Raw genomic sequence first — 24,235 nt, 5'->3', positions numbered from 1 at the left:
ACACATTTCAAGATGACCTTTGACCTTCTATATTTTTTAATGTGGCCCTAAGAGAGAAAAGATGGCCTCCACAATTATCAACAATTTGGAGTTGTTGCGAAACGCTTAAGGCATTTCGCTCTTATTTTGAAACCCAAAATCCTTAATTTCCGGGTCTACTTTCTGCTAGTTTGACTAACACCCCTGACTCTTGGGCTTTAAAGGAGGGGACAAACATTTCGAAGCAAGCTGGTTTAGTACTGTTACGTTCTAAAATCGGACACTGTCGTTTCGGATGAGCGAATTTAGTAAATCGTTTTTATTTGTTTGCGCAAACCTTAAGCGAAGGAGTTTTACAATTCTTTTTGTGGAACGTATACATCCCTGTGTGTGGGGAACATTGTGAGACACATTGCAGTAGGACGCAGCACATGGAAGATGTTGCTGAAGGAGTACAGGATATGCATGCCGCTCACTGTGGAGGAGGTGAGTTATTTAGAAAAATATATACTTTATGGCATTAAAATGCTCGTATGAAAGCTTGATGTCGTTTAGAAAAGTGTTAGCTAACTTGCGATGGTTCGTTCCGTGAGCGCAAGTTTGAGATCTTCATCATGTCTGACGCAGGACCACACGCAAATGTATTGTTTGGGATGTTTTAATTTGTTAATATGGCGATTTTTTTCTTCTTCCTTCTTCACTTAATTTCCCATGCGATTTTTTTTGTTCCTAATCCTGCAAGAAAATGGCTTATCTGTGGTTTAGGGTAAAGATGAAGAGCAAAAAAAGTAAGTTACAATTCAGATGAGTCATAATCGCTTCCATCGGGTATGGTTTCCGTAATAAACTCTCTTTTTCCCAATCTGATTGCTCCTCTCAAAATATATTCTTTTAGAATAATTAATTGCACACTTAGTAAAATATATTTTTAATCAAATCGCCATTGTCTGCATGTATTCTTAATTTAATTAAAGTTTTGAAACCCCTTGTGGCCAATTGGCCCCAATACAAAGGGCCCATTATAGCAGGGGTAGGAAACCTATGGCTCGCGAGCCACATGTGGCTCTTATGATGGGTGCATATGGATCTTAGCTAAAATATGAAAACCAGTGGTGAGATCAGAGTCCCGAATGTGCTATATTCAAGAATTTAACCAAGATTCATGCTTCAATGTTTTTAAAATGTTTATATAGCTTTTCACGTGGCGCAACTACGATAAGGATTGTGCATTATGATGATTAAATAAAAAATCACATGACAAGGAACACATGCACTCATTAACCAGTTATAATGTCATCGGTCATTTTATTTCACTTTGTTTGACCACAATATGATACATAACTATATTAAATGCAACACTATTTGATTATATACCGTATTTTCACGACTATAAGGCGCACCCTCAATGAATGACACTTTATTTTTTTTCCATATATATAAAGCACATTGGATTATAAGGCGCCCTGTCTATTTTGGAGAAAATTTAAGACTTAAATGCGCATTATATTCCTGAAAATACGGTATTTGAGACTCGCACTGTGCAGCCATTTGAGGGACACGCATCCTATTGTGTCCATTCAGATTATTTTCCTATTGGGTCTCTCAATGCGTCTAAAATTAGAAGCACAGGATAATTGCTCTCTTGCACTGGCATGCACATTGCAAACAACTTGACAACAGCCTTTCTCTGTCAATTACTAACATGTCGTCGGTGGTCATCTGTTGAGGAGCATTTTTATGTGTTTTTGTGGTTTGGTCACTTTTGCTTTTACAGGTTTCTGTCAACACTATCTGGAAAAAAGAGAAGCCAATCAAGATGGAGCAATTTGTTCTCAGTTAAGCATGTGTAACATGAATATTGTGCATGTATGTATTTCCTTGAGGAGATTATACAAAAGTCATAACAATGCTGACATTTCTTCATGTGAAAGGTTACATTAAACCACAAGACAACTGCTTCCTGTTGTTCTATAAATATGTCTATATTGCAGCTAAGAAAACCATTTCCGGCAGGACCCGATTCTACCTTATGATGATAAAATAATCTTCAAATTGATCTTGCATACCTCTTTTTAAAATTTAATTGACACATTCTTACAGTTTTTTTTAAATGATATGACACATGCCAATATTTCCACTGTTAATGGATTCTTCTTCCCCAAATAAGGAGTCTGTTTTGAACCAAAATGTCAATGTTTCCTCTATTTTTTTATGTAAAACATGCTGTAAAACACAAAAACATAAGAGTGGACAGAGCTACTGCCACTGGCTGCCGTGTAAACGGCGCCATCATGGGGAAAGGGGTAAAAAAAAAGTTGGGATTTTATTTACTGCACGCTATATGATGGCTGCTGCGCAGAGAAGACGACAGTAGTGTGCAATTGAATGTAAGGCTTAGCACGATGCAGGTTGACCAGTGTAAGCATGCAAATATCTGACATTGGTTGCTAAGTGCCCAAACTAGAAATATATTTGCATATATATATTTATAGTCCGAGACATGGGTTTCTGAATGGTCATTTTGTAAAATTATAACCATCTTAGTGGTCCTAACTTCATTTACAATACCAAAAGGGAGTCAATAGGCCACTTCTTTTGTTTGTTCTTATCAGAGTAGCACAGAATGTCATCCTTGTGTCTTAAAGGTTTCCTGCCTGTCTGAAAAAGGGACGACGGAAGCCAGCTGGAATTTCAGATGTAAAACAAAGTGACTCTCAAGTGACAAATTGTCCAAATTTGGAATTTGTGGGTGGTATTGTGATGAATTTCCTCAAAGTTTTGCACTAATAGTGACTCCCTTTTGTGTATGTGTGTGGATATGTTTTACATGTCTATATATTCCCCGGAAACAAGGTTTCTGCTGCTTTCAATTGCGTCACACATTACTGTAGATGTAAGTCAGACTTTCTTCACACTGTGTATTCCAGTTGAACTGTAAACACCAGGAAAACAAGCGATTTAGCGTCATTGGATTGGATGAGTCATTTTTAAAGAATTCATGAAAATAACCAATCCAAAGCCATTGACTATATAACCCATTCCAGTCAGGCCAGATGTTAGCAACTGCTACCACACCAATTTTTTGGGGGGAAAATACATAATTTAATATGTCACTGTAGACATAAGATCAATATGTATTTTTCGTTACTACGGCCTTCTCACCGAGACCTCTTGGTGTTCAGCTGGCATAATTATTTGCAAGCTCGCACCCCGAAATGCTGACATCATGCAAAAGTAGTTACCCTTAGCCAGCATTTTCTTGGGCCGCAACAACGATGTCATATTCACCTCGAGTGAAATGTACTGCATGTTGGCCAATAGTGGAGTATACACATCTGTTCGGTCAGGTTTAACATCTCTAAGGATGTAATTATAGATTTTTTGGGGGGAATCTGCGTTGTTTTATTTTAATCATTTTTAATACAGGCTTCAAGTGGGGTGTCAACCCTAAAGCATGACACTTACCCTTTAAACTTGGTGTAGCATTACACCCTATAAAACTGGTGTCAAAGTGGCGGCCCGGGGGCTAAATCTGGCCCGCCACATCATTTTGTGTGGCCCGGGAAAGTAAATGATGAATGCCGACTTTCTGTTTTAGGATAAAATTCAAATGAAGATTATAGATGTATATTAAATTTCCTGATTTTCCCCCTTTTAAATCAATATTTGTAATTTTTTATCCATTTTTTTCTGTGTTTTAGTTCAAAAATCATTTTGTAAAATCTAAAAATATATATATATATAAAAAGCTAAAATTACATTGTCTTAGATCTATATAAAACTCAATATTCAGGGTTTTAATCCATTTATAAAAAAAATCTAAATATATCTAAAATAGTCCGACCTACGTGACATCAAGTTGACGTTAAAGCTCCTCGCAAACCAACCCTGCTCTAAAATGACAATTGCAGGTTGATTCAAATCTAATTTTAAAAGCCACTTATGCTGAAAAAAACATTTAGCAATTCCTAACAAAAATAAAGACGCAATTTGCAATGTTTCTATCCAATTAGTATAATAACTAACTCAAATCATTTCTAAAAACATTACTACAACTTTCTTGGTGACTTGTTTTCCTTCCATTCCTCATAGGGGTTTGTTTTGGAACTGCAATGTTTATTTCCTTAGTGTGTTATTTAGGTGCAAGGCCTTTTTTTTGCCATCTGGTTACAAGACAATGCTATTATTCAATCAACAAGCCATTTACTGCCATTTACTCCTCTGGAGGAAACCATCACAGGTTGTGATGGGCCCATTATCCAGCCATTCTCATTTCCTTTATGTGCATGTGTTTGTTGTGTCGGTGTGCCGATGATCTGTGGTTGTTTCATCATTCAAGGGCAATCAATGCGTGTTTTGCACATTTCTGACACTTAAGATGCTTTGCAGGAAGCTGCCAATAAACCTATTCATTGGGTATTGTGGTAAATGTGTTGGGTGGGTACCCAAGCGATAGTGTTTCTGGGTGGTACACCACAGGGAGAAAGTACGTTTGGGGTCCACAAATAGAAATGTGTTGATGTTGTGACATCACAGGGCTAAGATTGACATGATAAAACTGTTTTAGGATGATGTTTGATAAGAAATGCGATATAAAATCGTTGAAGAGATTTTTTTAAGCAATGGAACCTCAGGATTATGCTCAAATTAACCTCTGATTCCACCCATTTTTAGACATTTGGAATTTCTACTACCGTATTTTCACGACTATAAGGCGCACCGCATTATAAGGCACACCCTCAATGAATGACATTTGTTCCATATATAAGCCGCACTGTATTATAAGGCACACTGTTTATTTTGGGGAAAATTTAAGACTTAAGTGCGCTTTATAGTCGTAAAAATACGGTAATTGCTATTGACTTCCAGGAATGAAGCACTCACTACACAGTCACCTCTAGAGCCAGCCATTGTTGATGTTTTGGATTTTTTGGGAAAATCTTGCAGTGGGGGAGGAGCTATATGATGGAAGATTTTGTAAACTAAGATGACATCTGCATATTTAACAGGGTCAAATGTACCTTTTAGGGGCAATGATTTTCATTCTTGTGTTCTGTAGTCCATAGTGACTGGAATCAAGATGTTCAAATTTGCTCTTTTGTTTATTTGAGAGACCATGGAAGAATTCTACTTTCAAATACAAGTTGGCCTGGGGTGGGGGTTCGAAATTCTAACATACCAACACCCCATGTGGGCTTTTCTAGAGTTTCCATAACTACAACACATCAATCTTTTTAGTTTCGGAACCAAAATACTCTCTTCTATCTACTACATGTTGTATTTCCTTTAAAGCTAAGGTCATACAAGAGGTCTCAATGAATCACTTCTTCTAATCTATTTAACTTTTTTCAAGTGTCCTCATATCACATCTTTAATTATAATCCTTGACTGTGTCTGTTCCGCCACATTTAGTGTTTTTAAGGACTTTTTAGCATGTGTACATTAATTTTTTTAACTTTAATATATATATATATATATATATTTTTTTTTTCTTCATTGTCTGTCATAGTGACATTCAGACCCACTGACCCACCCATCAATCATTTATACACGTTTCTTCTTTCTCGTTTGTTGCTCTACTCGCTCAAAAATGTTTGTTCCATGGCTGCAGACAGCTGATCACCTCCTACACAAATTTCTTTTTATATAGATGTTCCAAAGTGTGTGTGTGTGTATGCGCTCTCGTTTCATTTTCCCACCTCCCTCTCACTTGGACAGAACCCTTTTATGTGCTTTGTGCCAAAATGACTCAGTTCGTGAGATGGGGAGTCGTTCACTGAGGCATGTAGTTAATGCATAGAATGAGGGGAGAATGTTTCTATATAGACTGTATGGTTACAGTAAACTAAATAATTAAAATATAGCTGTTTTTTGAAAATACAAGTTATGCATTTGCAAGAATTCTATCAATGACTTGTCTTGAAATAAAGGTGATAATAAATCAGAAAATAATATAACATGTTTAAGAGAACACAGGAACTATTTTGGCTTATAGATCACAGGTGTCAAAGTGGTGGCCCGGGGTCCAAATCTGGCCCACTATCATTTTGTGTGGCCCGGGAAAGTAAATCATGAGTTTCTGTTTTAAGATCAAATAAAAATGAAGAGTGTAGATTAGATTTCCTGGTTTTTTTTCCCTTTTTTAAATCAATAATTGTAATTTTTAAATCTTTTTTTGTCTTTTTAGTTAAAAAATCATTTTGTAAAATCTAAAAATATATATAAATATAAAGCATTTCCTGATTTTCCCCCTTTTCAAATCAATAATTGTCCTTTTTAAATCTTTTTTTCAGTTTTTAGTCCAAAAATCCTTTTGTAAAATCAAAAAATATATAAAAAAGCTCAAATAAACATTGTTTTATATCTAAAACAAAAGTGTACAAATATCGAAGAAATGTGGGACAGAAAATGCAAAAAAAACAAAAATATCCTATAGTTTGGTGAATTCCCGCCTTGCTTTTTTACAGATATTTGCCAATATTTGATATATTTGAGGACTTTTAAAAATGCTTTAGTACTTATCCTTATCTAAGTTTGACCCAAGTCATGAGTCTATGTGAAAAGCACCTTTTTAATGTTTTAAGGGATTTAATTACGCAAGTAGAAGTAGGAAATGATCCAGAGGGCTAAACTGTGAGCTGAGGCCTCTATCATATCATATCATATTCCATCCCTGTATGTTTGTTTACAGTTCGTCCATTGACTTCACTGGATGCCTCAAGCCTTTTAAGAGGTCTGGTGAAGAGGTTTAAATGAAAACACGATTTATGAGTATGGTGCGAAGACCTGATCCATTTCCATCGCTCTTTTTAGGGAATACAGTATTCTCTTTGTTATGTGGGAATTTACATATGTAATGCTAACACTGTAGAAACCTTTGGCAATTCAGTTTCTCAGGTCTAAAGTTATTTATAAAGTGAAAATAAGGCCAGGGAGGTCACTTTAGTTATTTGTGTGTCTTTGTATGTAACACTACTTCATAGAATGTGAGTGCAGTTGTATTGATCTGGAAGAGTAGCAGAATGCATTCACTTGGTTCCTTAATTCATTGAATGTTATCTTTTGAATGTATTAATGTTTTTAAGATAGTTTTAGTGGTGAACTGGAACATGTGCATTTTTCTTGTGATTTACCAAAAATTCACATGTATTGGGATGGAAAAAGATTTTTTTCTGGGCTTTTGTAATAGTATTAGTGACCCTTAAAAAGAAAACTATGGAAGAAGTAGTGTGTTTCTGAGAGATATTTTGAGAGAACCAGTTTTTATGCATTAGTTTTCATAGGAATATGACAACGGTTAATACTTTAATTTCCTATTCAATTTAAATGGCTTAGAAAACAAAAGTTGCATATATTGGACAAATACCTTGAACAGAAATGGCAAAATTTAATTTGGGGCCTAATATATATAACATTTTTTAATGGTTTTCTTGGTAATGATAAAATTCACTTAAATCCAAAAGACTTCTATTATCATTCTACTTCTTTTCTAGCATCTAGACTTAACTTGGATGCCTACAAACTGAATTCTGGTGTCCATTTGTGCCGCATAATCATGCCAAAACATAGCGGCATCTTTTTTGGCAGTTCTTTATTTCCAGATTGCTTCAAATCAGATATTCTACATGAATGTCAGCTTCATTTTCTTGAGAAAAAAATAAACTACCTTCATCCTAGATCCCTTACACATATATTCCAAATGTATGTGAATTAGGACTTTTTTTCCGTTCACAATTGTATGTGAACATTCCAACTTTTCACCTTTTTAGCTGTCATAAAGAACATGAGCATTTAGAAATATACTTAACGTATTCAAGGTTAAATTGCATCTATATTCTTCTCGGAAAGCTCTACGATGTGTGAAAGGAAAGCAAAGGCCAATTTTGGGATTCCTCCTGTTTTGGTCAAATGCCAAATGAACACATTTTATGCTTCAACTGCTCTTGTTTTCTGTCTGCTTTGCTTGCTGCTGATTCACTTACCCTGCTAGAATGTGTCGGACAGTAAGTGGAGGTATTCTAGAGGGAACACTTTAAGGGAGAGCATTTTTTGGCAATTCACTCTGGACGATAGAGTGCCCCTATTGAGAGGGAAAAGGCTACTTGCTCACATTACATTTTCATGCTGGCAAGCATTCTGTAGCTGGACTGTTAAGAATATGCAAGAAAAACAAATGCATATCTGCTGATTTACTAAATTAAATGACTGTATTTTGTAGTGTATTGCTATGGTCAATATTTCCTGTTTTGGTTGTATTTCAATACATTTTGGCATTGATTTAATAGATTCTACATTCATAATATTATATTATTTAAGGTGAAATTATTTAGTTTTCAGTTTTAGCTTGAATTTTGCTGCTTTGTGTTGGTGAATCGCTACTTTAAACTGAGCTTCTGTCTCTGGAGTTTTGTGTCCTGACTCTAAAATCACGTTAATTAACGCCTGGTATTTTGGGCTGATTGTCTTGTCGGTACAATCTTGAGTTGCACAGACATCAACAATTAGTCACAAAAGCATAAATTGCTTGGATGGCTGCACTGGTAACAACAGGCGTTCCGATGACTAACTGATGAATAGAATGAAGAAAGAGAATAGTTTTTTTGGGACGATTTTATGACTCATTTTGGTCAAATTAGCAGTCATGGGAGTTGTACGTTCAAATGAATTTGACATGGGGTCAATTCTCAGTTAAGGGTGTAGACCAGGGGTAGGCAAACTTTTCGGCCCGGGGGCCACATTGACTTTAAAAATTTGACAGATGGGCCGGGTCAGTACAAGATACGATACAAATAAAAAAGTGCATCCGTTAACAGTACATATGAAACAGAAACTGAAAAAAGGACTAAAGTATTAACATACTCATCACTCATCATTCAAGTAAAAAGTATAAAGTACAAAGTAAAGTAAAAAGGAATGTATTAAGAAATATTAAAATGTAATTTAAAAAAATATAGAGGGGCTGTAAAACACGAAAAACATAAGAGTGGACAGAGCTACTCACTTGATTTCGCGTGATGACGCCATCTTTGGAAAAAATATTTGGACATTAAAATAAATTTGGCCGGATTAAAAAGCTTGGCGGGCCGGATGTGGCCCGCGGGCCGTAGTTTGCCCATTCCAAGTGTAGACTGTGGATCACTTGGTATCTTAAAGAAATTGTGTTTAATAGGTGGATAAATGTTGGAGGCAAGCAGAAGCCCTAACAGATTTTGTGGAGGCTGTGAAATTCTCACAGATATGTGTGGGTGATTTGGATTGGCACACAAATCTATTTTCGACTAAGAGTACAAAACAATTCAAAGTTGAGCTTTCTGGGTGCAAGCAACTGTCAAAAAATGGATCAATACCAATATTTTTTTATATGAGTCCTCTATAAACATGAGTACTTTTTTGACTAATTCAGTCTGGCCTACATTACTATTATAATTTCACATTTGTCCTGTCTAAACAATGGTGCCATTTGTTCGCATGCAATGTAGAAACAATCCAATGAGATTATTGGACCTCAGTTTGTTCTCTAGCACATTGGATTCTTCTCTTTTGCTACCAGTATTTCTCATATTATGGTCTATTTGACCATTTTTATCCTTTAAGGGAATCCATAATCAGAGTACTTACATGCATAGATAACATTCAGTTTTCCATTTGACAGTTTTGTTACGAATTTGTTATCCTCAACATTCTGAATGTCAAAACTAGTAATATTTCTCCTTTACTTTTACTTGCGACCCCAAATATAGTTGACTTGCATAATAATAATAAAAAAAAAAAACGAGGCAATCTGCATGAAATTGACTGTTCATTTTTTTATGTACTTGAACTTCCGCCATGGCTATAAATAGCACACACACATACACACTCCCAGCGTGCATTCCCATCAAAGCTGCATTTACTCAGCCTGACCTTTTCATTTGAGTTAGATTTACTCACAAAGTCCCTCCCTAGCCATTTACCCACATGATTAGCCACTGTTTGCACAGCTAATGAGGTCACTGATGACAAAAAACATGCCATAAGCATCATTTCCCAAATGTATGCAACTCCTGGGATGCATAATATTCCATAGTAAAGCAGTTGTTATTCCTCGAAAAAACTGTTGAACACTTTGTTCCAGATATGAAGGTCAACTCTTCAGAAAGCCACAAGATTTACCAACACACACACACACACTCAAAATCTGTATAGAGTCAGTTGATATCAAAATGGCATGAGTTTTATTATTTTTATCATTTTTTTGCATACATTTTTGCCTATTCTCCATTCATGTCTATGTGAAACTGTAGTATTACCCGGGAAAATAACTACCATATTTTCACGACTATAAGGTGCACTTAAAAGTCTTAAATTTTCTCCAAAATAGACATTGCACCTTATAATCCTGTGCAGCTTATATATGGTAGAAACAGAAAACCAAAAACGAAAAACCACCACTGTCGAATATAAAAAAAAAAAAAAACACAAACGCCTGAACTGAAACAATACTGTTAAATATGCAGATGCCATCTTAGTTTACAAAATCTTCCATCATATAGCTCCTCCCCCACTGCAAGATTTTATACAAAAAAATCCAAAACATCAACAATGGCTGGCTCTAGAGGTGACTGTGTAATGAGTGAGTGCTTCATACCTGGAAGTCAATAGCAAATACCGTATTTTCATGACTATAAGGCGCACTTAAAAGTCTTAAATTTTCTCCAAAATAGACAGTGCGCCTTATAAAACAGTGCGCCTTATATATGGAAAACATGTCATTCATTGAGGGTGCACCTTATAATGCGGTGCACCTTATAGTTGTGAAAATAAGGTAATGTAAAAAATGGAAGGAGAGGGAAAGAGTAACAGGATATGTTCAAGGAATTTAGATGAAAAGCGCAAAACCGGAGGGTATTTAGAGTTCACAGAAAAATGAGTCTTTGAATTTAAATCACTTGTGAATATGCTAAAAGGTGTTGAAATTCAGTTTTTGTTGCTACTATTTTCCTTAATTCTCACGTACGGCCCAATGCTTCTGTAATTGTAGGGAATTGTCATTGACTTTCTTGCAAATTATAGCTTTCAGACTCTTATTTGTCTGCATGCCTGTCAAATTTCAAACGACTTTGCAAGAATGTACTTTTTTGTTGTTTTGATTAATGGCCTGTCATACAAATCATGTTGAAAATATCACCAAAAAACTATTCTTTTTCTACATCGACACTGTAGCAAGCCCAAAGCTTCTTTCTTTCACTACCATTTAACAAAAACAACACTTTATACCTTCAAACCATTAAATGACCCATGAGTACTATCAAGCTAGAGTGTGGGCATGTACAATTGTACTACTTTAGTATTATTTTTTGCCATTTAGGCAGGCTTCACCAAACTCCTCCACCTCATTGTATCAGCTCTTCTCTTCATTATTGTGTCTGTTCTCTTCCCTACTGTCTGTCTGATATATTTTCTTCCCCATCAAACCTGTCATTTCATGTCTTAGTTCCAGGTACTACTTCACCTAGTACTTCTTCTATTTCAACATTTTTTAAGGTCTATGTTTTTCCCTTTTCCCCCAAGATAAAAAAAAAAAAAGTAATTTCATTGATTGATGATATAGAAGTCTTCCAAAGTAAGTTTTTCATTTTTTTTTTGTGCTGAACTTTCACTTTTCACTTTAAAAATGATGTATCTGCACTTTAGGCCAGTTTCCTATCATAGTCTATGTTTGCCCTTTTTTTAGTATCTCCAAAGGTGATTGCTTTTGGCTAATCAAACTTTTAAAAAAGGCTATTAAATCACCATAACCAATTTGCTGCCATTGATGGAAATGTTTAATTTTGACAGGAGAGGCTGGCGGGTCATTGACAAATGATGTTGTCTGGCATTGGTTTTATGAAGTTTCACTGTACTTCATAGCATTGTGCTGAAATAATCATTTTTGGATTTTAATATACTGACACCAAGGTCACATGGATTTCATATTGGTTTTTTTTAGCCTTGCTGCTTCTTCGGATTCTCTAAATCTTTGGATGACATCTGGGGTTGGGACTAATGAAATCTGAAATTTCTTTGAAATTGAAATAGTTTTTTAAACTATTGACATTGTTGGGGTGTCTTGTTTTCGGTTATTGTTTCGAATTTATAAAAAAATAGTACTAAACTTGGAAAAAAGAAACAATTGTTGGATAGATTGGCTTTCTGCTTTTATTCTCACAAGGATTTAGGGCAGGGGTAGGAAATTTATGGCTTTTTTGTTGGTTTTGGTTGTTTTGTTTGCATTTTGCCTATTGTGCCTATGTGATCAGGTGTGTGTACTTTGTAATCAACCATTGTCTGTCTATTTAAACCCCGTGCGTTTATTAGTCTTTGTGGGATCGTTTTCTGTGTTTGCATCATGCTAAGTTTCCATGTCATGTTCCAAGCCCCTGTTTTCTCATGTTCTTCCATCTCAGGTTTGATTTTATTGGATTTCTAAGTCCTTATTTTCATTAAAACACTAGTCATTAAAAGTTTTGTTAGAGCACTCAACAAGTTATTGTGTACCTACCTGAAAAGGCCAGCGAAAATCATGCAAGAAAAGCTCTATCTCAACTATTACTTACAACCGTTACTATGAAGGTTTTTCCTTCATTTCAGATTTGCTTAACCAAAGACAAAACGAATAAAAGTATGCATGCTGCAGGGATGGCATCCATGTTGCCCTATTGCGAATCTAGCATTATTAGCAAAGCCATTAGTGTACTTACTGTCTCACAATGACATTCAAGTAGGAAAATGTGCTGCCTGTGCTGTTTTGAACAGAGGTTGATGGGATCACAGATACTTAAAGGACACCCGTTGTTGTGTTTTATTTTTTTCTTTTCTCTATTGAACTTAAAATTCTTTGGAAAGCAGTCCGGATGGATTTCTAGTAAATGGAATTGTAACAATAGTGGGTACAGATGCACCATATTTAATGAATGTGCCTTCATAAATGATTTGTGTTCCCATTTTTTTTTAACAGCTATAGGCAAACCTACAGGCACATTGACACTTTCAGCCCACTGAGGATGTAAAATGGCATTTCTATTCATGTGTCCAATGCTTTTGAGATTTGATGCCGCCTCGCAGGCTGTACAAAACAATAACGTTACAAAGAAAGAGCCAGTTGTGAACTGAGACATAAATGAGAATGATGTGAGGAGTTTGGAAGCATTTACATTAGTAATTAATTCTAATCCAACTGACTGGATTTCAACAAGTATTTTATACAGCATAGACAATATTAAAGTTCCATTAATGAACTATTTTTTTTAAATGGATTTGAATTTGAACATGGAAATGAGCTCTAAAATATCTTGAAATACAAACCTGGCATATTTGTATTTTTGAATAAGGAGAATACAGTAAAAGCAAGACAATTTGTTTATGAATTATTTAAAAATAAACAGTGTTTCTAGATTCAATTAATCAGTTGAAAGGAGACTCCTATTGAAACTATTGGTTTCTGCTTTTATTCAGATTTTACACAATATTTAACTAATTTACTTTGGTATTTCATTATTTTAAGATCTAAATTCTCCTAACGCAACACAACCAGGCTTTTTGGAGTGTTTGTGTGTTTTAATATTGTACAATAATACACTATGTTTTGTCAGACATGAAGCCAAAAAAACAAACCAATCACTGCCTACTTATTGCCTGACTTCAACATTCTTATCCTACTCAAGATCAGAGCAAATTAAATTAGCAAAACTTCACTATTGCAAGATTTTCACTAATTATTATCAGTTTTGCTTGATTAGACGAAAAACTGTTGTTTTGACAATCTTGAATTCATTAACAAACACTTTTTTTTATAAATGTCCCACATATTTGTCATTTCTAAGCAATGACGTCAATTTTCTTGATTAAATCAACTTGGAATGAGGTTGTCGTCATGCTATTATTCTTCTTTGACCGATCCTGCCCCACTGTCTTCGCCCCCCAATGTTTGTCCTCTGCATGAGCGTCCTTTCTAAATCCTCATTTCTTATGTTGCGTGAAGAGCGAGTGTAGTGATGCGGCTGCATTATTCACCATAGTCGTTCTTAAGTTGGCAGGGTCACGGTTACCCGAGCTGCTTTTAGAAAAATGCCTTAGTTGCGTTCCAGGCTTTGTGAATGTGATGACATCTTATTAATGGAGCCAAAGTGACAGAATGCCTCTAGGAAATGTATGAAAGAATATGGAGCATGTTGTGTGAATCATTTTTTTTATACTATATATGCTTTTATTCAACGTTAAAATAATAAAAGTACCGTATTTTCACGACTATAAGGCGCACTTAAAAGTCTTAAATTTTCTCCAAAATAGACAGTGCCCCTTATGTATGGAAAAAATTTAGTCGTGCAAATACGGTATTTGGTAGTTTCTCCAGTTTTTTTGTTTTTTAAAGTCTTTTTTGTCTTTTTTTTTATCTTCTAGTACCGGATTGGACAATTATACATGATCAGCAAACACAGCCATGAGCAAAGCGACCGAGGGGAAGGTGTGGAAGTCGTACAGAATGAACCCTACGAGGACCCCATGCATGGCCAGGGACAGTTTACAGAAAAACGGGTCTACCTCAACAGGTTTGTTGTTTAAACTTGGCAACTTGAGTTATTAGAGAAAGAATTACTGTATTTTCTCGTATATAAGCCGTATTTGTAACAAAAAAGATGACTTAACATGCACAAAACTGCAAGGTGACCAAGACAATGCAGTCATTTATTTCAAAAATAATTAAAATTCATTAAAATATCAGCCTTGATACCTGGCGTGATGTGTAGCTCATGCTATTATTGCACCTATAGAATTGGTGTTTAGGGATGGTATGACAAAACTAGACTGCTATGGACACTCTTCCTGGTTGTACTGATCACATGACTTCATTTTTGAATTCGTCTACGTGCAGCCAACAACTATTTGAAAAAAATTTGAATCAGGGGACGTCTTCTACGAGAGAAATTGTAAAATTCAACAATTTTAAGGCAATTTTAAGGCAATTTTAAGGGTATGGCTTATACACAGAGGCGGCCAATATGCAAGAAAATACGGTGTGTAATTATTATTGAATTTTGTGACAAATATGTAATGCCCACGTGCACTTTGTGCAATGCAAAGTATGCAGCAAATTGCTGTCTGCATCCACTAGTATGCAAGTCACTCTTCTTATCTGTTTTAATAATCTGGCCTGTAAGCAAGTGGAGTATAATGAAGGCTTTGATTACGGTAGCCATTGGATCCTTCAGCAGCGCCTTATTGTTGTCTGTCTTTGCAGTAAACTTCCTAGCTGGGCTCGAGCAGTCGTTCCTAAAATCTTCTACGTGACCGAGAAGGCGTGGAACTATTACCCTTACACCATCACAGGTAGGTGTTTTACTTAGCGCCTTGTGTTCTCACTAGAATGTCACATGCTTGTGTGGAGTTGATATTATAACTGGGACATTAAAAAATGCAGTTATTGGGCTTAAATATCCAAATGATACAAAATACTATAGTAATTGGACCAAAATGCAGTTACCAGGAGATGATCTTTATGAGAAAAAGTGTCCAAAAGTACACACTTGAAGGCCAAGCTGACATTTAACAACTCCATTCATACTGGATGGTGACTCAGAAATCACACTTGCTGCCTGTTTTTCCTCATTTCCCCAAAATGAAAAAGCATGGATATGTTATAAACATTAAAATATACTCGGGAGACCTTTTTTGCATTATTTTTTTTATACATTTTTGGGAATCTGTAAAAGTTTAATCCTGTTTTTTTTGTTCTTCCTTCTGCTTTTCTATCATCTCCTCATAGAATACACTGTAAGTATACTTTCTATATTTTTCAAAATTGTGTCTTTTTCGATCCAAAGCTTAAACTGAAGAGTGACTCATTATTTTCTTCCACTTACTTTAACCTTCACATCAAGTGAATCGATGCAAGGGGAAAATAATTTCCCATTAAACATGTCCTACGTAATAATAACATTGTTAACAAATGGCTATTATAACCTGGTGGTTAATTTTAGGAAATATTGGCAATTCCTGGTATAATATTGACCTTTTACCTTTTTAGTCATCTGTTATGTACATGATGAATGTGGACATCATGAGTCACACTTTTATGGGATGGCAAAGAAGAAGACAGTGACAGAATGTCTATTTATATTAGTTGGAGGAATTTGCTATACATTTAATTTACTTTGCCAATTAACTTAAATGGGTTATTATTGGCTTCTCTTTTTTTTCCAGTTCAATTAAATTGTAAAGAAACATTTAGAGTGCTATTTTTTTGCGAAAAATGTAGTTTAAAGGTTGATTTAATGTGCAGCGAGACTTTGTAAGTCAATTTTACTTCATTTATTTGTTGTTTTTTGTGTTTTTGCCAGTGTTCATTTCTTCCCAAGTTCTCCATTCATATAGAGACAAAGTATGAGGACAACAAAGGCATCAATGATAATGTAAGTGCACTTTGAATATAACAGATTGGACATTGAGAGTTTAGATAGAAGTAGATTTGGCCCATTTGTATTATTGAAGACCACTTTGCAGTTCTACTATTTATTAAAGCGATAAAATAGTGCTTCAGTTTTAAATATTATGGTATCAAAGTCCAATATAGCCCAAAAATATGTATCTTTATTCTTTTAAAATTGCATTTTTTAATCTGATGACACTTTTTAGGATTTTTAAAGTACCATAAAGTTAAACCATGTTTTTAGTTATTAAATATTTACTCATGGAATCCTTTTTATTTTGGTAATGATTTTAAGAAGGTGATATTTAAATATAAAGTTGATATGCACTTTTAAAAATGGATATATTACATATATTTTGGTATGCAGCAGGATGTAACTGCATGAGTATCTGGTGTATAAAAATCTAACAATCAACTGTAATCTCCTCCTTGAGGGATAGCAAAGGATTAATGCTGTTCCTTGAGAGATTATGATGACAAAACAGCATAATCCTGGCACAACTCCAAAGCTGTACTTGAGGCACAAATTGTCTGTTTCCCTTTTTTTTCTTCTTCCATGCTTAAGAGTAGTTAACAAAATGCAAATCTTACAGAGAATGTGCAATGAAGAAACGCATTTTTTAAGTAAATTAGGAGATTGTACTGGGTTTGCTAGAAATATATACAGCCAATATATAATGTACTTTTTTTTAATATTATCATCATCATACGTCTTGCAGTTTTGCTACCAAATTTGTCAAATGTCCAAGAATAGCTGTTTTCATCTTGCAAAATTATGAAAAAAATAGTTATAAAAATAGCCAAATCTGTTGGAAAAAGTCAATCTTATTTAAAACGATAATATTTGTCTTGCTAAGGTTTTGACATTTACAATTTTGCCATTAAAACAAATGACATTAGTTCTGCATGATGGCAATTGTTGTATGAAAGTGCAGATTTGGTGAATTACATCCAGTTGTGTATTTTCTTAAAAGCCATTGACAGAAGTGCATGAAGAGTTAATCAAATTTGTTTCCTCCAAACATGTGGACAGATTCAATACAGTTAATAGTACTGCAAACACATTTGCTGGGTGGAACAAGTAGCTTTTGTTTTGTTATGCATGGTGCATCTAGTTTGCAGTGCTCTTTTAAAGGTGATCTGAAATTACTGGTACATGCTGGACAAACTGTGCAAGCAATTTCAAATGTACTAAATGAGCCATGTCACTTTATGTTGCTTTGCTGTTGTGCAAAGATTAAAATGCTGATGTAATTTGATTACATAAAAAAAAACGGACCTGCATGTTCTTCCATTAAACTTGAGTTTCTTTAATTGTTCAAATGTCAATGTTATCTTAACACTTTTTAAATTCTATCAATAACATAGATGACTTTTTTATGCTCAAAACCTTCCCACTTAAACTACAATTTCACTGCAGGGCTTTGATTTTTAATACAAATACATAACTATTTATTTTAGTTTTTTTATTATTATGCCTACTGCTGCAGCTCAATATCAATCACATTTAATAAGAACTACATTATGACTCTTGCGCTTTACCTTTCACTTTATTTTTGTGGCTTATGTATAAATTACCTCAACATTTATAAGACACAGTGCCATAATGCCCTCTGTTGGATGTTTCAGGTGTTAGCCAATATAATTGAATGAATATTGTCTTAATGTCCGCTGAATTATTTGTTTTAACAGATCTTTGACTCTGAATTAAAAGACCAGGAGAGGGAGGTGTGTTTTGTCGACATTGCTTACGATGACATTCCTGAACGTTATTACAAGGAGTCAGAGGTGAGGCTATTTTCTAATAATTTATGTGGAGTGAGATTAGTAGTCATTTTTTTCCAAGTTTGTGGTTTACTAGTCTTTACAGGCATTTGTAATGTACCCATACAGGACTTGCGATACTTCAAGTCCGAGAAGACGTCAAGGGGCCTCCTCCAGGAGGGATGGAGGGACACGCAAGACCCCATAATGTGCTCGTACAAACTGGTCACAGTCAAGTTTGAGGTCTGGGGTCTCCAGACACGTGTTGAGCAGTTTGTGCATAAGGTCAGGAACAACAGTGGATGGGATTTAATTTATTAACTATTTACCGTATTTTCACGACTATAAGGCGCACCACATTATAGGGCGCATCCTCAATTAATGACATTTTTTCCATATATAAGGCGCACTGCATTATAAGGCGCACTGTTTATTTTGGAGAAAATTTAAGACTTAAGTGCGCTTTTAGTCATGAAAATACGGTCATTGCTATTGACTTCCAGGTATGAAGCACTCACTACACCACAGTCACCTCTAGAGCCAGCCATTGTTGATGTTTTGGATTTTTTTGTATATAATCTTGCAGTGGGGGAGGAGCTATATGATGGAAGATTTTGTACACTAAGATGGCATCTGTATATTTAACGGTATTGTTTCAGTTGAGGCGTTTGTGTTTTTTTAATATCCGACAGTGGTGGTTTTTCCTTTTTGGTTTTCTTTTTTTTCCATATATAAGGCGCACTGGATTATAAGGCGCACTGTCTATTTTGGAGAAAATGTAAGACTTAAGTGCACCTTATAGTCGTGAAAATACCGTAAGTTAAAATGGGTTGGTAGGGGTTGGGTTGGATTGATTTGGATAACTTTATTCATCCTGTATTCGGGAAATTTCGTAGTTGGTAGCAATGGTAAAGATGCTGTTGTGATTCTATCAATATTTAAGGACATTATTTTTTTTCTGCAAATACTGCATCCATTTTAACTCTTAATTATTGAAACTGCACAAGATTACTTGCCAAAAAGTGAACCATTTTTGGTTTTGCAGGTGATTCGCGATGTGTTGCTACTTGGACACAGACAAGCCTTTGCATGGGTGGATGAATGGATCGGTGAGTCAATAATCTTTTTAACCTGTAGTTTTCATGCAAACAAAAAAGTCAGTTATTACATTTAGAACTTCAATGATTTAAAAACAAAAAAAAAGAGCAACACACTGTCAAAAGGGCTAAACGTCCTCTTGTCATTGTGTTTTTTTCTATTGGAAAAAATCCAATGGCTCTTTTAATAACAAAAATATGCTATATTGTGTCCCAATACTTAACATTAGTCTAGTGTATGTACATACCATTTTTATGGCTGTGTTTTCATTATTTTTTGACTATTATTGAGCATGTGCATTCTCCTCACTTGCATCACCACCTCAACCACAAAAAACTACAGTTCCCTAACTACATTGATCCTCCTGGAATGGCTTGTATATTTCTAACTTGAGTACAAACCCTTGTTTTTTCCTCTTGCCCATTTTAACATCGACTCATTTTGCCTGGAAAATAACTGAGCCCATCTTAGTTTTCACCCTGGACTGGATTTTTGTATGTGCTTCATCTTTTTTTAACTTGAACATCTTCTATCTCCTCTTCTTTGGGAGTTTCTTATGTCTTCTAATTGAAGGGTTCATTTCAACACCCGGGTTTTTGACACCTTTTTATCACATTTCCTTCTCTCGCTTTTGAGTTGGTGTCACTTTTTGAGTGGAGTTACCCGTTTTTTTTTTTTGCTCCACCTTCTCCCACCTTCTTCCAGATATGACTTGGGATGACGTGCGGAATTACGAGCGAAAAATGCATGAGAAAACCAACATTAAAGTTTGCCGTGAACAGGCTGAACATTCCAACGCAAATCCATCTTCACCAAGTGACGTAAACATCCATGACAAAACAACCGTATGTGACGTTTTCATTCTGAAACCTCGAAAGAGGTGCTAAGAAATCCACTTCATATCATCATCATCATCATTTAACCAATAGAAAACCTTTACTTTGTTGGCTTTCAATATCTGACCACGTCTCTTCTCGAACCAGACATGACGATGGATGAAGTCAGAGAATTTGAACGGACAATCCAGGAAGCCACCAACCAGAAGATAGGGATTTTCCCCCCGTCTATCTCAATCAGCGAGACCCCCCTGGCCTCCTGTTCCCTCTCCGGCCCTGCCAGTGCCCCCTCTACCCCTTTATACACTGACGCGCCTGAATCCCTCTCGGTCTCCAAGGACCGACCACGTAAAAAGTCGGCTCCGGAAACCTTCACTCTTACCGAGACGTCTCCCAGCGGTGAGACCCCGGGGTCTCCAACCGAACCCCTTCCAAAGTCCCCTTCCACCAGCTCTGACCATCCTGAAGTAGATGATTAGTAGATCTTTTTTTTGAATCTCTCCTCCATGCTTTTTGTCTTCTTACCATCTCATTAGGTTTAATCCAACCTTCAAAGATGGACGTCCAAAATTTCATGCACATTTTCAACATTCCCATGGAAAATAGGGTTATTTTTTGGTTGTTTTTTACGTTTTTCGATAGTTTAGACCAAATGTTTCCCTTTTACAATGCTTTGGTCTTGTTTTTTTGGCGGATTTCACATTTTTACGGATTAGTGACAAGCTCATTATCTTGAGAAACACCTGCGCAATGTTTTTTTGGGAACTGCTTTTTGAATATAAAATTTGAGTTTCTTTGTCAGTGTGAACAAACATTGGCAGACTACAAAAAGCAGTTTTTTAACAAACTTAAGGTCAAAATTACATTTTTTTTGAGGCTCATATAAATAAAAAATAGTCATGAATAAGATCCATGCAAACAAAATAGGATCATGATTTCATGTCAAAAATTGTCCTAAAAAAAGATCCATGCAAACAATAAGATTGTGATTTCACGTCAAAAAACAGTCCTAAAAAGATTCATGCAAACAAAATAAGATCGCAATTTCATGTCAAAAAAATGTCATAAAAAAAGATCCACCCAAACAAAATAAGATCCTGATTTCATGTAAAAAAAAAAACAGTCATAAAACGATCAATGCAAACAAAATAAGATCATGATTTCATCTTGTTATCCTTTAAATCCTTAGCTTTTGGCTCTTCTTTTGTTGACATAAGAACTAAGTAACTTATACTATACACAAGACTACAGGTTTCCTCTTTTTATTTATTTTTTTTCAAAACACAAAGTGCAGTTGCGCATCCTATTTTCAGGTCTGAAAAAACTGCATTTTTTTTAATAAGGGCCTACACTATCATCTTTTCATATCATGTACTAATACCCAAAAGATGAGTGTTGGCACCTCAGGTTTTCCCCTCCTCTCCTTTTCATATGTCACTATAAACTTCTCTTCTTGCTTGTTGCCAAACAACCACGTTTTATATTCCAACCCCCACACCTACGTAATTGTAATACTACCGAAAAACCCTCTGAATGTTTACAATAATCCTACTTTTTTTTGTCTACGTATGGTAAAGCCATTTAAGCGCGCTGGCAATCTTAGCAAGTAACCAGACTTGAATTTTTGCTTGAATGGTTGACGCAATGCCGTCATTAAAAACAACACCTGATTAATTCGTCATTGACAAACGGCATGCCACTTAATAATTCGCAATTATGGTTAAAAAAAATGAAGAAAAACCTGACTTATTTGTCATTAAGTTACTTCCTTCATCAAAAAGGAGATTTCCATTACTGCTACTTGCACTGATTATAATGCTTTCTAATTTTCTCGCTCCGTATAGTCTTTTTGGTACTTTTTTTCTTCATATTTCTATATTAATTTCCCCTTTTTTCTAATGGCAATGCCAGTGTTTGTAGGTATAGTAAAGAAATATAACTTTTTCAAATCACTTTAGTTGCATTTTGAGGGTAGGAAGCCATATTGGAGTAGTTTTTTCTCATTTTTTTAATTACAAGCGAAGGGGAGGGACCTTTAAAGCTATATCTGAAAAGATGGAGGCACGTGCATCAAGCTGACTTGAGTTTATGCTTTGTTAGCTGAATGGGCACTCTAGTTTAATCACTGCATCGTCTAAATATTGGGCAACAGAACCATTTTCTCTTGCCATGTCACCCAAGTGGTCTGAATTATTGTCTGTGTATGAAATTCAAAGTGTTATATAACAGGAATTGCGCTATATTTAGACCAAGTGCTTCTAATTGAAAGTGTATATGCTGCATGGGATGTTCCTTATTTACTTTGTAGAATATAAGGATGTTTGTATATGCAGAAATGATCAGAATGATTGCCTCTAAACATCAAATGATGCTAATGTATAATAAGTGAATGCCTCCAATCTTTTTCTATACAAAATGTGAGTGAGATGTAAGCATGCATGAGAAATCCAAGGCCTACAAAATGACTTAAACTCAGTGCCTCTGCATGACATGATAATCCAATAGTATATTCGTACTTAGAATTCACATTTTCATGATTTTTTTCGTTAAAGGATTGAGAAGAGAGAGTAGAATTTTTAGTATTTAATGTTCGGGGGGAAAAAAATGCAAGCACAATAGATATGAAATAGACTTGAAATGCATACGCGATAGCCATCACGGAACACATTTTGCTGCAAAAGCATGTTTTGCTGTCATTTGTGCAATACTTTTCAAATAGAAAATATTAATAGGGATTTAACATTGACTCATATTCAAAATGAACAGATTTGTTGTTATGCCACGGATTATTATGACTCTATTTGAATTTATTTGGTATTTGACTAAAATATTATATTACCTTCGGCGGCAAGTAGTAATTTAATGAATTTTCCTAATTTTTTTTCATTCCCGTCGATATATTATTAAAATCTAATGTGCACTTTGCTCTAAAAACTGTTTTTTTTTCATTATAGGAGCATAGTGTTTTCTTGAAATCTCGTTTTTGTGACTAATTTGAGTCTTTTTCTGGTCCTACTTGATAGAAATATGAAATATTCTGGACATTTTCTGATTCTCTTTTGGTAAAAAAATAATAATAATCACCCAAATTATAAATTCTAGCTTTGTATAAAGTATAGAGACAAATAATCTCATGTCAGGGATGCATTTAATCTAATATATAGTTAAAAAAACAACAAAACTCCAACTATGTAACTGCTCTGTTTAAAAGAGTGCTGTAAATACTGTTGTCAATGAATAATATAGAAGGCTTTGCATTAAATTTTGTTCAGAGATGTCACTTAAAAGTCTTTAAATGGACAGAAGGCTCTTCTTGTCATGTGATACCTGCTGGCAGCTTCTTGAACGTATCTTTTATCTAAGAAAGAATCTCTCTTATAGTCTTAATGGGTTCAATTTCAATGGAGTTATGCTACTTATTGGTGGTAGTGTTGCACTTAGGATGGTTGTATTTAGTTCATTGTTGTTCCTGATGGACTTTACTTAGTTTTTTTGTTTGTTTTGTTTGTAAATGGGTTTCTATTAAGTGATGTGACTGAGTTTTGAGATGTTTTTGCATAGTACGTTTGTTTTTTTGGGGTTTTTTTTTGTGTGCGTATGGCTATGCTTGAAGGATAATCAATAGGAGGACCAAGTTTTTTTTTCCGTTTTCTAGAGGCACTTTGCATTTTTGTTTATCTAAAAAATTGGGGTTTTTAGCTCATATTTCAAGCATTGAATGACATTGTGAAGTCAATTTTTTTCTTTTGCAATGTGCCCCAGAAAGCATCAATTTATTAATTGCTGAGTTCTTCCATTTTGATGATTATAATTTTTCTATGGTTCTTCATTGTAATTATTGTTTTCATATTCAGATCTAGATAAATAAAAGTTATTTCATGCATCATATTTGTAATCTTATATGACCTATTTGTGTCATTTCGTTCGCAAAAATGACTTGACGTGCATTTTTTAGTTACGTTTATCTTATTAAAAACAACAAAAACATGCAAATTATATTTCCCCTCAGATTTTATGTGATAGTATAGTAGTACAATAGTACAATTTAATCCTAAATATATGCTTTTTGCTAATACTGACCTTAAAATGAGTTAAAAAAAACACTTAAAGAGAT

The 24,235-nt window shown here is 34.9% G+C and overlaps 1 protein-coding gene across 1 annotated transcript; it reads left to right on the top strand.

The window, feature by feature from the left end:
* Positions 1-164: 164 nt before the first annotated feature.
* Positions 165-24,021, top strand: LOC144198524 (cytoplasmic phosphatidylinositol transfer protein 1-like). The gene is made up of 9 exons (XM_077719579.1): positions 165-465; positions 14,398-14,546; positions 15,236-15,324; positions 15,761-15,768; positions 16,335-16,406; positions 18,116-18,211; positions 18,317-18,472; positions 19,233-19,296; positions 20,269-24,021. The coding sequence occupies exons 1-9, from the start codon at positions 418-420 to the stop codon at positions 20,598-20,600; spliced, it is 1,014 nt and encodes a 337-aa protein (XP_077575705.1). The 5' UTR covers positions 165-417; the 3' UTR covers positions 20,601-24,021.
* Positions 24,022-24,235: the final 214 nt, after the last annotated feature.

This window comes from Stigmatopora nigra, chromosome 6 (genome assembly GCF_051989575.1).
Source record: "Stigmatopora nigra isolate UIUO_SnigA chromosome 6, RoL_Snig_1.1, whole genome shotgun sequence".
Classification (NCBI taxonomy): Eukaryota; Metazoa; Chordata; class Actinopteri; order Syngnathiformes; family Syngnathidae; genus Stigmatopora; species Stigmatopora nigra.
This window is presented reverse-complemented; position numbering and strand designations above follow the sequence as displayed.